At 39.9% G+C, this 15,805-nt stretch overlaps 1 protein-coding gene across 2 annotated transcripts in view; it reads right to left on the reverse strand.

Annotated features, from left to right (window-relative positions):
• The window catches only part of LOC144091577 (partitioning defective 3 homolog), a 179,810-nt gene that overhangs the window by 24,365 nt on the left and 139,640 nt on the right, over positions 1–15,805 (reverse strand). For both annotated transcript variants that reach the window (XM_077624044.1, XM_077624043.1), the window contains one exon: positions 13,280–13,591. In XM_077624044.1, coding sequence (XP_077480170.1) covers positions 13,280–13,591 — 312 coding nt within the window. The remainder of the gene's footprint in view (positions 1–13,279; positions 13,592–15,805) is intronic.

The following is a 15,805-nucleotide window of genomic DNA, read 5'->3' on the forward strand; positions in this document are numbered from 1 at the left end:
TGACAGTTTTTAAAATAAAAATAATGTAGAAAAAACTGATGAGTAACATTAAAACAAAATGCCTGGTAACGGCTGCATTTTATTTTGTGTACTTAGTATTTTCTAATGCTTTGTCCACACTGGATGGATATTTTTCTTGTCGCATAATGGATTGGGTTGTTTGGTTATGCGGACTTCAATTTTTTCCGACAGGGCTAGTTTGAGCGATGCTTTTTGGGTGATGCTTTTACTTTGGTGTGAACGTGACATTGGGATTAAAAAAAAATAGAGACAAAAATCATTAAACTATATTGTAACTGTCATTTCAAATGGTTTATCAAATGCTAAAGGCTATTCCAAAAATCTGCAGTTATGGCAGCAGTACTAGTCTGTATGACATTATTTGTATCCAATAACACCTTAACAAAGGGAGTCTCTAAAGCTACAAAAACCGTCCCTTCTAATGGTCCACAAGGACAAACACACCAAGGTACACAGCGACAAGGCTCACCAAGATCCATTAGAACAGCAAAGGAGTAGTTTCATACAGCACTGAAGGCTGGTGTCGCTGCTTGTTACCCCGAACACATACACACATGCACACCCACCGCCACGCCCCACACACATATACAGGAAAACCTGAGCCAAACAAACGTCTGCTAGAAAAACAAGGAAGAAAAACTAAATCAATCTTGATACACTGCGAGACTCCTTGCAGTCAATATCAGCCAATTTGTGTCTAGGGGATCGACAAGTATTATGTGAGACTTGAAATCTGGCTGCAGTTGACACGGTCAGCACTGCTTCGAGCTCAGAGGAATAAATGGGGAACAGCAATGGGGCTTAGGTTGCCTACAAGGGTGTCGAGGACAAAAATGGTAGAGGCAGGTTGATTGGAAGCTGAAAAAAGTAATACACCAAGATAACCAACTGTAAAAGGTGAAATCCAGTTAATGGACCTCTAGGTGAGCTTTGTGATACAGTCACGCTCATGTTCTCACCAAGCTGTAAGTTAGAGAAATGAGATTAAGGGGCATGCAGTGTAAAATTGCATTTAGAATGTATGAGTGAGAAAGGAGTCTAGCCAGGTAACAAAGCCAAGCCACCCCCAAAACAAAGGAGCAGATTTCTATTATTTAAAACCAACAGTTATTTATGTTTGATGACTTATTTGTATTTGCTTGCCTTGAAGTGGCAGGGCCTAGAGAGGAAGGGTCCTGTTGCTGGCAGTCATACTAAGCCCCCTAACAAGACTGGGTCTGTCCTGATTAGATGGGGCTTTTTACCACTACTGTGTGTCGGGAGCTTTGCCAGAGATAAAGACAGCCTAACAGATGTCCACCTTATCTCTGGAGCCAACCTCGAGACCATCAACCCCTTAACACACAGACACACCATTTTTGAGATACAGTCATGCCTACTTTACATTATGGACATTCTAATCGGTTACTTATTGCAAAGGCAGTCAAATTTAAGATTTAATTATATTTCACTTTTAATAACTTTCAGAGCGCACAGGCCACTGCCAATGCTCGTTTGTTACACACAAAATCAATGGATGGAAAAGAACAGTTTTTTTAACACATTCCTGAGCATAGGGTACACATTTTGTATGCTCCTGATAAGTGCCTATTAGACAATCACAACTTGCAGCTTTACCTGACAATGCGAGGAAACACTATAGTAGTAGCTCCTTCCTCTTGCCACATTTACTCAGGGCTGAAGTGGAATGTTAAGGTGCCCTTCAAGAAGTATCTGCTTTTTGTCATCCCGACATGACACTTATTGTTTTCACCATGCACGGCTGATTATATTATCTCGCTCTTGCACACCGCAGACATAGCATTTGAAAGACAGGAAAAGTGTTTAGATTGTGGGGGAAAGTGCGCAATGGAGAGAAAAGAACATATAAAATAAGACCAAGGAAACACTCAACGAGGCTCAAACTTGAGCGGAGAGATCATGACAAAAGTAGAAGAAAGTAAAACTGGGGCCTCCAGGGTTTGGGATCTATGTGTAGGCAAAATGATAGGGCCAAACATATCCAGCCTCATTAATTTCAACTATCAAAGCCAACTTATTCGTATGCCAGGCTGCTATTCTTTCCCTGTCTACATAGCCATCACTTGTCACTTGAGATCAAACCAAGCTAAACAGAGTGCAAGGTTAGCAGAACTCGAAACATTTCTCTTCATGCATATTAGGGAAAACTGATCCAAAAAAAAATGTTTACTGCTGCCAAACACCTTAACTTGTGATGTTTCCAAACACCTGCACATTTTCTTGAGAAGACAAGCCAGGGAAGATAACATGGTAGGGCCTAGCATATCTGTCTGATTGGATGAATCTCTCTCTAGGTTTAAATCTCAGTCATTGTTGAGTTTACATTTTCTACAGCCTAAGATTTCTTTGGGGATTCCTGCTAGTTTCCCCATCCACCAAAACAGCCCAGAAAAACTTGATTGAACATGATTTTTTGTGTGCAATTCTACGGTCAAAGGTATGGAGTCTATTCCAGCTGCCAGAATTTCATGTTCTTTTAATGTTTGCAAGCTGTTTATTTGACTATTACTTTCCTTTATATCAATTTCATAGCCAATCTCAAACATGAATTATAATGCAATATCTTGTGGTACAGATCAACACTGTCACTCTCAGGCCTGAATCACTCTGCGAGGTCACTCTCACTATAGCCACTTTCATTCAGCTAAGCAGACTTCACAGTGTGGCAACTGACAGAACATGTCAGCGAACCACTAATCCGTGTTTAGCCTCTACCAAAACAAAGACAAAGTCCCCTTGCATCCTCTTACTCGCTCTTGTTATCCCCCTGGCTGGTAGTACCCATCTCCTCAGCCAGCCAGTAACTCTGACAGTCTACTAACAGGTCCACATGGAGAGGCAGGATGTTTTGTGATGTCGACCAGGTTATCGCTTCTCTCGGCACCTGGTAGGGGAGGAAGGATTATAGTGCCCCATAATCACCTTGAGAATGTTGTCTTCTTACTCTCCCGCCACACTTCCTGTTTTGTTCTGCTTCCTTGTGGTGATACCATATGTTTAGGGGCGTGATTCTTCTACACAAGGGCCAGGTATTAGTTTTTATTAGCTTGGCATTGACATTGATATTGATATTTGAATGATCTGTTGAAAAAAAGGTGGAAGCACAGATGGCTCTGCCTTTAGATTAGCTATCATATTCATGACAACCTAATGCACACATATTTTCAGTCTACCGACAATCTCTTACTTCACGATAAGAAAAAACTGTTTAACTTGTAATTCAACTTGCATAGGTTGGTCTTCCAACCTATATCGAACAAGAAGGTAGATAACCAAGGACATCTCAGTTATGCCTAGAAGCTAATTAGAAGTGATTCATCAGGCAGATGCTGCCATGCTGGTAAATTAATTCGTGCATTAGTAAGCTGTGGGTAAGTGATTTTTTCCACCACAGTAACTTGCCAGTGATAAAATGCTCAACGTGCTGTATTGCGAGAAATACAAATACAGGATATAAAATTAATTTACATTAAAGACTAAAACAAAAATCTCACAATAGTAATGTCTGGCACACACTTGGTCAACATACAGTGCATAGCAAAATTACAATGAAGTGCTTAAAATGAGCTTTGCATCCTCCTGGGAAGGATTATCGATATTTTATGCCAGAGAGAGAGAAAAGACATAAGAAATAGGTAGTTTGAAGCTTGAGTGGATCCACATGCAGTACCAGAGCAATTGCCCAAAGGGGAATAGATACTATGCTGGTCTGGTTGGTGAAGGAAGAGTTGTAATGGTCAGGTATGGGGCTTGGGGTGGTTATATTTAGTCAAAGAAAGACAGAGGTTAGAAGGTCATGAGGGACTCAACGAATGAAGAAAAGAGACTGATTCTCTTCCTTGGTTTAGCCTTTGGCCTTTAATGAGGGCTCTTGACACCAAGGAGCACACTGATACAACACATTTGGCAGACTGGCAAATTGACCAGGGAACCTGATGGGTGATTGACAGCAACTCCTCGGGGCGCCGCCGGCATGCATGTGTGTGTGCATGTCAAGAGGGTGCTAAAAGAGTAGGAAGGTAGAAGTGAGATGGCGTGAGACAGAGGATGAGATGAAATATTAGTTTGTTCAGGATGAAGAGAAGTGTCAGACCCAGGTAAGGTAATTAAGTGATGGGCCAGAGGTTCAATCAGCAAAAAGTAGCCTGGCAGGGTAATCCAATATTGGCCTGAGCAGAGATACATTAGTTTTTGAGGCCATATTCTCATTTAAACTGTATTGTAATTGTGGATTTGGTTTCTCCTTTGCATATTTTGAGATATTGTTTGCACTTTCATAAAGAAGACCATTCTCGTCAAGAGGACATGACTCTTATTATTAAAATAATGCTACTCCATCTTGCACGATATCTTGCGTCCAACTCACAATGAAATCCAGTCCACTTTATGCTTCTTTTTGCTGACCAACTGTATAAGGGTGCTGATTTAGACTTGCCCAACCTGCCAAAAGGTACCAAAAGCTGCTTCATGGAGTACCCACTATGATGACCTCCACTAACCATCCAAAGAAAATACTTTCTGCACTATTGTCAAGCTGGTGGGATGAACCAGATGCAACAATTGGCACAACCTCGAAGGAGCAATCAAAGTAACCTGGGCTTCTAAGATACACACACATGGCCAGAGTTGGATCTTTTTTTAAATGATATAATCAACAGTTCAACCAAAGGGTGACTCAGATGAAAATGAGTAAATAAAAGGATGGGCTCACATGAAAGTGAGCAATAATAGCATAGTGACAGCTCTAGTTTATATAGCTAATAACCATGTCACAGCATCATGGAGTCAGCCTAGTGAATTATAGCCCCTATACACTCTATTGCTGCAATTTTTCCCAAAGTCTCCCTGAGGAGGAAGGCCAGCCACATGTCTGCCACATTTTCCCCCTCACACCTCATGGGGATAAGTGAAGTAGCTACGTGGAGTCACGTTGATGGTCGCAGGCTGTTGATTCCCATGTCTCCATTGGTTGTTTTTAAAGACACACTGATGGGAGTGATGAGAGTGTTTGGGAGGAGATGGGAAAAGGTGGGCTTTGAGACCGCTTCTTTGGAAAGGGAGATTTGAGTTATGGAGCATTGGCGGAGGCTGGAATCACCTCACACAGCTCCACAGAGGGAGGGATGAATGATGGAATGGGAGTTGTACAGTACAGCTGTAGCTGACTTGCTTTGTGCACTTCCTTTTGTCCTCATGATCACCTCAGCTTGCTTCACTCCTCTATTTCATTGTTTTTCTTTCACAATCTCCCTTTCCCCATTTTACTGCTTTTAATCAATCATAATGTGATTACATCCCAAAAGCTGTCTGTACTAGTACAGTTTTATTCTTTACTTAATTCACTGGCTTCAAAAAGAGTCACTGTCGAGCAAAAATGACATACATTAATGCAGAAATGTGTTTTAGATGGTGTTTTTTATGTTATGCAACTAAAAACCCATCATAGGTCATACCTTCTGAAGGTGTCTATTAGGTATAGCTAATATATTGCATGTCATTTATGGCTGTCTAAATGCAAAATGAATCAATACAGAAAATTCATTGTTCAACACCCTATTCAAGAAGGCCTTTTAGATTCCGACCTGTAATAGGAACGTAGACCACGACATAACATTCTGACAATCAAACTCATCAATACAGCATAACTATTCTGTTACATAAGCTGGCCTTGACAGGATTCACTGCACACAATGCAGTAATTGGGTCATCACTACCATGACACTATGGAACTTTTGATTAGACAGTCAACTGTTGATAACTTTCACTTATGCATCATCCATCGAGCACATGCAAAAGAAAGAAACATTACATTCCCAGTCATCCTTTCTTGTTGTCATCCTCTTAACTAAGCTGATTAACAAACTCGTCGTCAACCACCACCACAACACCCCCTTCCCTCACCCACCCCACCACGACCAAAAACCCTAAGGCAACAAGGGACGACAAGAGGCCAAACCACGACTACATGAATACTAAGTGTGAGATTTATGTCATGGATTTGAAATTTGAAATCACAAGTTTGACTAATCAGCTTTGCAGGCTCCACATTCAGGGTATATTTACATTATGTGTGCATTGATGTGTATGGCTGTGTCTGTGTGACTTTCCCTCTGTCTCTAGTGAAAACAAAGAACCCCTGTGTGCACACATGCACACAAACACCTTTGCTTCCTAAATCCACATTAATTCAAATTAAGACAGACAGATTTAGCCCAAGACAGTATTAGTGAAAAAATGCAGTCTGTGGATTTTTAGTCTAAAGCCATTCAAAGGCAAGCTCATGTATCTCCTTTTCTTTTTCCTCAACATGTCTTCATCTTATATTCCTGTCTTTGTTTTGATGATTTAATCCTTTACTGTGAGTCATGATGCTTTAGCTTGTTTAGAGTATGTTATTGAGGTGAGACATAAAAAAGATTTAGATATGTTGTATGTTGTCCGTGATACGAGTTCCCCTTTAATTTTTAAGAATTAAAGAAAAACATCAAAGTCTTAATTTGAAACTAAATAACTATTTTAATTCAAGATGCAAAAATCCCATTAGCAAAACACATTACAAAACATGAACCGTGTAATCAAATATTTTTCAGAGAACTAGTGCTGGGTAGCTAATGAAGAATTGTTTTAATCTCGAAGAAAACAGACTCCTTTTTTTATACGTTGACTAAAGCGTGCATACAAATAGAATTACAATCAAACAAGTTTAAACAAATGCTTTGAAGGCAAGACATTTTTTTTCCCTCCAAATGTATCTTGATAATCTAAAAGTTCAAGACATGTGTAATCCTGGCCTTCAAAGACTCTATTAAAACCATGCAGAACAATAAAATCTCAGCCAGTTGCCGATTACATTGTATTATCCCTTTGTAGTTTCTTGAAAGTTAATAACATGTTGTGCAATCCACATACCTCCATTTTCAAAATCACTTATTCTTGTCAGCAACACAGGTTTAGGAGCCTATCCTAGCCAACCTAGTAAAAGACTGATCTGGCCACTAGTCAGTTGTATGGCGCATTGGAATACAGACACAACCACAATCACACTGCCACTGAGTGGGATTTGATCAGTCAGTGACTCAACACAAATACTTGTGTCCAGTAATTGCATTAAATACACACTTTTCTGTAAATTAATGGTTCAAAACTGAGTCACCCCTCCCCGCCAGGAAATGAATCAACAGCATCTTGCTTCAAAAAGTCATAAAACCAATGTAGAGTTTAATTGACGTCTCCAACTACCACTAAAACATGACCATTATCCAGGGCAAAGGGAGGTTGGCCTTACAGTGAGCCTTTAATGACCACCATATAACTGCAGTATGAGGATTATACTTTATATTTAATCACTGCGGTAAAGACAAGTGGTTCTGGGGTGCCATCTCTCACCGTGACATTTACAGACCATCAGTGGAGGATACTACTGTAGAGCAAAAGAATAGCGAGTCACACAAGAGTTATTCCGTAGCTAATATTAGCCGATTCACACTGCCAATGCCTGACCTAAAAAGTCTTGGATTGTTTTAAAGCACACTATTTGCAAATCCAAACTATCTTCGAAGACACATGGGGAGGCAATAATGGTGACAGAGAAATGATATAAGGCAGCCTGTTTCAGCTCCATCCTTTAAATTCAGTAATTTAACACAGACAATAACATCTGGCGTAAAAATAAAAGAAGTAATTGTATAATGTACGATACAGCAGAAAGGAAAATACAAACACCTGATTTTGTCGAATAAAGCTCCTTTTCTTTGAGCTCAAGCCAGGTTTCAAGACCTATAGCTCCAGGATGATCTGTGATGACATCATAGCCCCATTACGGCAGACAAATAAGTCTGTGTGTTGTCATTAGTGGGTTGTGACCGACTAAGAGCATTTTTACAGGCACTCTGTCTATGTCTGTTGGCCCCTACAAGATTTTATTAGGTCTCACTGGGAGCTCAAACAGTTTGGCTCAGGTGACCAAACAAAGGAGACTACTTGTATAATCCTGCATGTGGGATCCTTCAGCCCAATCGATGCCCCAGAAGGGCTTGTATAAAATGGCGAAAAAATAAATAAAAAAAGAAGCCCAAGGCTTTTGTATGATCTTATTTTCTGGTGACATGTTGAACACATAATGTCGACATTGAATCCAGATGGTTATTTTAACGCCCGGTGAAAACATGAATACTATTTTGACAGCAGATCAACTTAGTAAATGTCACACAACTTACACTTTTTTGGTCACTGACCCATGACCACCATTCATTCTCTAAAATGTACCAAATAATGCCTTACTTTTAAAAAGGACTGGGCCTCATTCACCTTGAGTTGTCGAGCTTTTAACATTCTAAGACCATGACTTTGACCATTCAAAATCTGACAAGTTTGGATTTTACACATTACCCATACATAGCCAAACATTAATGGAAGCCATTGGTTACAGTGATGATCTCTAACTACAATAAAATGCACACACATCCATCACTCATGCACACCACCAATATGCCAACATTTTAATTCCACTTTCATGCAAGTGCAACACTAGGAAATAGGCATGAAAAATATTTCAATTATTGACTAATTATTGACAATCATATTAGAAAGAGCCTTAAGAGCAATGCAATGTGTCCTTAACTGCTCTTGATTTCTTTGGTATGCATTCTCCCATTTGGCACCATATCATTACAAATGCTCTCGTCATGATCTGCTTTGGGAATTAACTTCTGTTCAAGGCTGTCGGATTATAAACGGCAATATTACCCCTGGACATAGAACTATGGATGCTGCTTTTAAAACAGAGGAAACCATTGATCTCTTCTGTGCACAGGCTCACCAACTCAGTTGTGGGTGAGGGAAATTCAATTACTTGCCCTGCAGACACTGGCTGAGTTATTAATTATAATGGACTTTGAACTTCTTGATATAGTTGCACCCCAGAGATACAGCTAAGAAAATTGCATTCAGAATACTGTTTGGAAGCAGGAGCCATGGGTGGTATTCATATTTGGACAACATTGTAAATCAGTAGGGATCTCTTCTCAATAAAGATTGCATCCTACTGAGAATGTTTAAGTATAACTGTTACCTATATCAGAAGCAGCATAAAAAAATCCAATCTGCCAAATTATTTTTACAATATATTTTACTATTTATTTTTACTGGGTCCTGGTGAATTTCAGTGTGCTTTAAGAAACAACTAAAATTAGAGAATCATGAAATGAGGCAAAGAGCCACAGTATATACAAATAATGATAAGAAGCAAAGAGCCATTTTGCCCAGGAGCCACGTGTTCGCCACCCTTGGCATATAGCGCCCAAAAAAAGCTGGTGAATGTCATCATTTACACCCAGGTCATGTTTTGCAATACCACATGTGTGCTTGTGCGTTCCCACTGAGCATAACTAAACATAAATGAGAGAAAGGTAGGAAAGATGAGGCGGTGAGAACATCATGTGTTTGCTCCTGACCCAGCTCAGGGTGCTGAATATTGCCATCAATTTCCTCACCTGATCCATGTCTGACAACAACTGTATACGAGTGCCTGTTTACAGGATGAAAGCACGACTCTATGCTAGCAGAGTGGACATGTTATTAGTTTATGAAATTGGGTTATCTATCATGTGAATAGCCACGTGACCTCAAAGCCAACAAACAAGCATGCAATTTAGTAACTTCAAATCGACTACTTTGATGTGACAGTGTGAATGCAAACATTTCTCCCATGTTTGCAAGCATCCTATTTTGCAGACATGGATTTAAAGTAATCACAGTGTTTTTCCTGGAAAATGTATACAGCCTTTAGCAGAGGATAACTAAATTGTCTATCGGTTCGGATGATTAGACCCATTGAAGCAAAGAAGGCAGGCAAGCAAAACTTTTAACAACTCTAAAATGCTACAGGAGGTATGAACATGTAGTTCAAGTGTGAACGTGGCATGTTATCAGATGCAAAAGGATGTTCAATTATTTGTGACATGTGACTGTGTAAAAAGATTGATGAATTTTAAGGGGATACAAATGTATAGTACAGTATAGATAACGACTGACTGAGATTACGGTTTTCCTATTAATCTCTGATTTTAATAAACTACTGTTGTCTTATAAAAGCAATTGCACATTTCAATAATTTCCAGGATTTTTGTTGTGAAAGGTAGTGCGTTAACTGTCTGTTTGCAGTTACTGGTTGTCAAAAGTTGATCATCAAAACAAATTTCAATAGCCATAGGGTTGTTTAAAGCTTTTCCCATCTTCTGCATATTTCTGTGAAGAGCATATGCTCATATGAAAACAGCCCTCTCTCTTTCATCTTGTGAAAATTCGGTAGGTATTACTTGCATGTCTTCCAGGCTTTTCATCTGACGTATTGATAAAACACATACTGTACATGCAAGCTTAATCAGCTTGATCCACTTGATGTTGAGTTGAAGGAGAGGTGGGTCTATATTACTCAAACCCCTACCCCCACCACCTCATCTCTCAACCGGCTTTGTTGGTCTGCTTTCAGGCTGTTTGCTTTCTTAAATGAACGTAATGGTACAAACGGAGGATAAATTACTTTTTGCTTGCTCCATCTCATCATATCTATCCCACAGGGGCCTCTCTCTCAAGCAGAAGAGAAGGGTGGGAGGAAAACTGAAAACAGAGCATGAAAATAATTCACTTGCTTTGCCTTGAAGATACACATTGGCATCTGCGTAGACACCACGTGATAAGTTTGATGTATACATTGGGTATATTAGGCCCTTCTGCGCTATCATACCACAGAGAAGGCTGAAATACTTAATTTTTCAACAAACAACTAAACCATGTTCTTAAAACACAGGGCAACGGCTAACAAAGGTTTTCACTCCTCACAGCGGGCATCCATTTTCTATACTGATTAACCTCACTAAAGGTGCAGGTGAGCAGGAACCTATCACAACTTACTTTGGCCACTAGGCTGTGTACACATTGGACTCGATCCAGCTTTGTTGTTACGGGTTAGCACCACTAAGGGAGTGAAACTTCAGTGATTTACTTAGACACTTTCTGAAAGAGAGCTGTGTACATTGCTTTCATTCGGTTCAACTCTATCCGTTTATGGGCCCAATAAAACAAGGCTTATGCCAGTAATGTCCACAAGAAAACAGTCCACACAGGAAGACCGACCTGGATTCATACCCAGGACTCCAGAACTGTGAGAGAAACACACTAACCACCCATCCATCGGGCTGCCGAGCAGTATTGCATTTGTCTAATTAAGGCAAAGTGCTTCATGTTAGTAGAGGTTTTAACTCCCTTGGAGAGCAACAAGAAAAAGTCTACACATGGGTTGTAAAAGATTAATCTGTTTACCAATAAAATATTGAGAGGTAGAATGCAATCAAAGCAATAGATGTAACAATCAGAAAATGCTGTTAATTTTCTTTTGATTGCAAAATAATGAATTACAAACAATAAGACGGCGCGTTGATTGTGAACATAATTAACTAACCAAAGATAGAGTAAGAAAACAAAGCAAATGTTGACTTTCTATTTGCTCAACAATCAAATGATTGAGGCAATACACAATTTTAGGTGCATTATTGGTCCATTACATCAGGTTAGCACACCCCCCTCCAAAAATATGCGTACATATACATACGTATATATTTATATTATATACAGTATATTTTTTTTTTCAGTGGGGCACACATGTCTTTGCTGTGTCTAAGTACAGATTCCCACCCAGAAGTCTAACTATCTTCTAGGGGAGATAGCCTTTATCTGTCCTCTAGAGATGGAAAGCCTGGTCTTTTATCCTCTTCGGAAAATGCATTAGCTACCTCATGATCAAATTTCAAGGCCATGCAAGTGAAGTAAAAAAGTGCTTCTTTAAGTGTCGATCTATGAGTTCTTGCGCTCTCATCCTCTGCCTGCCAGGCTCTCTGGAGCATCTGAGTTTCACAGGACTTCAAAAGCTTTGCACTGTTGAGCTCTATTGGCTCCATGTCTTTTTTTCCCTGCCTGCCTTGCCCTACTGCTTCCTTCCACAAGTGCCCTGCTCTCACTCTGAGTTGTGTTAGGAACCTGATGGTTAATGGGAGCAGCAGTCAATCAAATAAGTTTCAAAAGGTGATGCTTTGTTTCACGCTCTCTCACAAATCCCTTGGAGGCTGGCACCTGTCAGGTTGTGGTGCTCAAATGCACAATCTAGTGCCAGTCACCCAAACCCCGAGGTCCCTTGGCAGATGGAGTAGTTAACTTCTCAGCTCCCTGTCTAGAAATGAGGTCATTTCATTTTGTTATGCCGAGCCTTTCTCATAAACACAGTGAAGCAAAACCTCACCTCGTCCCTTTCTTTACAGCTGCCATGTAACTGTAAAATCTTACACAGTAGACTGAGCACAATCCTGGGATTTTAGTATCTCTAATGGTTTATGTGACTAGACCTGACTCATTCAATCTTTACAGTTAGTGTGACCTTCCCATCAGGAAAGCAATACCCAAGGTCTATTAGAAAAAAAATGTGCATACCAGGGCAATTTGTCCAGCTGTACCTTCATCTTATGGTCTACTGAGGACATATTTGCTGCTTGTAAACCGCGGGTGAGTCATTGGTGAATAATTTTATAATGATGTTAAATTAACGTTTTTTTTTTTATTTAAAGAGTCCAACAGTAGCAGACAGTTGGAGGCAGGTGGATCTAATCTTATTAACCAAAGGCCTGGTAAGTGTCTCCAGTAAAATGGACAGAACAGAAGGCCCTTGTCCTTAAGTGAAGATCCAGACCAGGTCAGGTGCCTGCCCGTTGCCTGTCTTGCACCTTGTTTTATTTAGAGCATGAGACTCTTAATCTCAGGGTCGTGGGTTCAAGACCCATATTGGGCGTGATCTTCATATCATCTGTGTCTGCATGGTCGTATCTACCACTTTCAAACTTTTTGATTGGAAATTCACGTTTAACAGTTTTTTTTAAAATACCAGTGAAATGTTGCAACAGGCTGGGATTGCTCAATTAGTAGAGTATGAGATAATTAATCCCAGGTTTTTATGTTGTTGTTTTTTTATACAAGGAATAAATTGCAACAGGCCCGGTTAGCTCAGTCGGTAGAGCTTGAGACAAGCAGAATGAGCAAATAGAACCATTATATAGTTTAAATATTATAAATGAGGTGTGCATGAACTTGTTGCAATGGTAGTTAGTACAGAAACAGATGTTCTTGTGTGCATTTGTTTGTTGTATAAGAAGCATCACACTCTCCAGTTTTCTTTTTTGAGTTTCTGACTTACCCGTCTGAAGATGCAACGCGGCCGTTGCGTGGCTTGTTGACCTGAGCATAGAGTGCCTCAAGAGGTGTGTTGTTGTTCTGAAGATTGGTGGAAGGGTGAGCACTCTGGGGATCCTGTGGGAGATGGTACTGGTGGTGAGTGCTGCAAGGCTCATGGTTGCTGCTGTCCACTGATGAGTCCCAAGATCCGATGCCAGCATAAGTGTGCTCTTCGTCTGAGCTAAAAGTGGAGTGGCCGATGACATCTTGAATTTCAGCATATTCTCGCTCCTTTGCCTGTTTCTCTCGGAGCTCACGCATCTTGGCCTGTATTCTAAATATAACAGTAATTGTTCAATATATTATTTGGGTTCTTTGCATAGCAGAGTGCCAACATACATTTTTAAAAAAGCAACTTCACTCAATTAATTAATTTATGCAGCTATGCAAGACCAGGGAATCACCGATAATCGCAAGGACTATAAAATATTTATGCACTACTGTGTGAATGTAGGAAATGACAAGAACTGGAATATGAGGAACAGGGCGCGGGTTGACCTCCCCTTAACAGCAGCCACCCGACAGCTCACTGGTTCCAGATGTTGCATTCCCCCCACATGGACCCAAACATGCTACTTCCCACTGGTGCAACACATCCCAATTACCTTAGGTCATAAACGACCTCTGACATCCACCTCCCCACCTTCCCCACAGTTGCTCACAGATGATTGACATGTTTGAAACAGGCCTTGAAACCCCTCCAGCATTTCTCAGTCCTCCGTGTCTGATTTTTAATAACAGTAATCATATTTGAAACAATCACCATTTTTCAGTGCCATATTAACCCAATTCCCATATCCTACTCATAGACTGCCTTTATTTATTCCAAGCCATCCCAAATCCCATTTTCTCAGCAGTACCTCCAGAGGTAAATTTCCTTGTAAGCTTGATGTGATGTTGCATATTACTATATAGTCATTGGTCGAGCATAAACATGTCCTTTAGATTTTTACATGACAACAGTGTACGGAAGTTATGGAAATTATTAACCAATGACACAATACAGTCACCAGACTAGAGTATGCTATAAAAGGGACAGAACGTAAGCATCTCAGAGCGGGGGAAACAATAATTCCCCAATTCACTTTCACATGCCATCTGGCTGAGGCAATGGCTGATCTCTGCCGGGAAGAACTAGACAATTTTGTTAGTCGCGGTTCACAGACGTCTGCTGGGATCCAAGCCCTAACTCTCTGCCATTTTATGAACTAAATAGATTCATAAAAATGGCGATGTTGACAATTGTAATGAGATAAATGGCCTTGTCTGGGAAGATGACACAAATCAAAAAGGAAGGGATTATCCTCACATGGAATATTTGTCTAAGGTATTAACACGGTAGGATTAACAAGGAAAATGTGCAATATTATACATATATATACACATTTATTAATTTGGAATATTTACTGAACTATTGTTCTACATAACGTTTGCCAATATGTGCGTGAGTCCTACATTGCGCAGACAGCTAGTTGGCTTGCAAAGTAAGCAAGAACAGGGCAGGGCAGGGAAAATGTGTCAAAATAATTAAACAATATATTCAAAATTTTGAAAAAAATCAATTGTCTGACAACTTTAACTGAAACTGAATGTGCAATAATACTATTGTCAGCTTTACTTTAGTTCAATTTATTAAGACTGCCATTTGAGGTAACACTTTCATTGTATTAATAATTGTGCAAAAATCTAGACTAGTTCACTTAGATTAGTTCATTCTCAGTCCTTTTTCTGTCAAAATAACTTTAGGCCAAAAATGAACGGCCATCATTTATCAAAGAGAGTCAAGTAGGGGACAGAAAATGGTTCTCTAAGAGACGCTTTATTCAAAATTTAACGTATTTAGCAGTTTGAAAGGCTGTCCCTTTAGTATTTATTGTACATTTGAAGGATGAATAAAGAATGTTGTTGTTCCTCTGGCAACCTCCTCCGCATTTAATTATTATTTTATTTTCACTGCACCCTCATTGAAACGTTCTATTGTTGAGAAGAGCAGATGGAGGCCGGGTATGCATATCTAAATTCAATCAAAGTGTGGTAAATGACTCCTAGCAGCTGTATGTGTAGAATTACAAACTTCCAAATAGCCCATCTCTTCTGTTGACACTTGGCCCATATTAGCATAATATAATCATAAGAGATAATTGTCAAGGTTTGAGGGTGTTATTTTCCAGGGTTGATAATCACATTAACTTGCAGTATGGATCAAAATTATTACAATTGTAACGGCAAAAATCGTAATGATTGTAATCACTCTGCTTTCCCCTCCAGGGTCACCGGATGGTGGAGCAGAATTTCTTTTGCTTTATGAACGTCATTTTCCATGGCCTCACTGAACTTCCCATGCACAGAAGTTACAACCAAAAGCTGCATTCCACTTGGCCAACTGGTAACCATCAGCGGTATTTGGAGTCCTCACACTGTGTCTAATGAAAATGGGGCACTCCTCACGCCAATGTTGTGAATTGGATTGTCAGATATTTTAAAGATC

The sequence above is a fragment of the Stigmatopora argus genome, chromosome 17 (genome assembly GCF_051989625.1).
Source record: "Stigmatopora argus isolate UIUO_Sarg chromosome 17, RoL_Sarg_1.0, whole genome shotgun sequence".
NCBI lineage: Eukaryota > Metazoa > Chordata > Actinopteri > Syngnathiformes > Syngnathidae > Stigmatopora > Stigmatopora argus.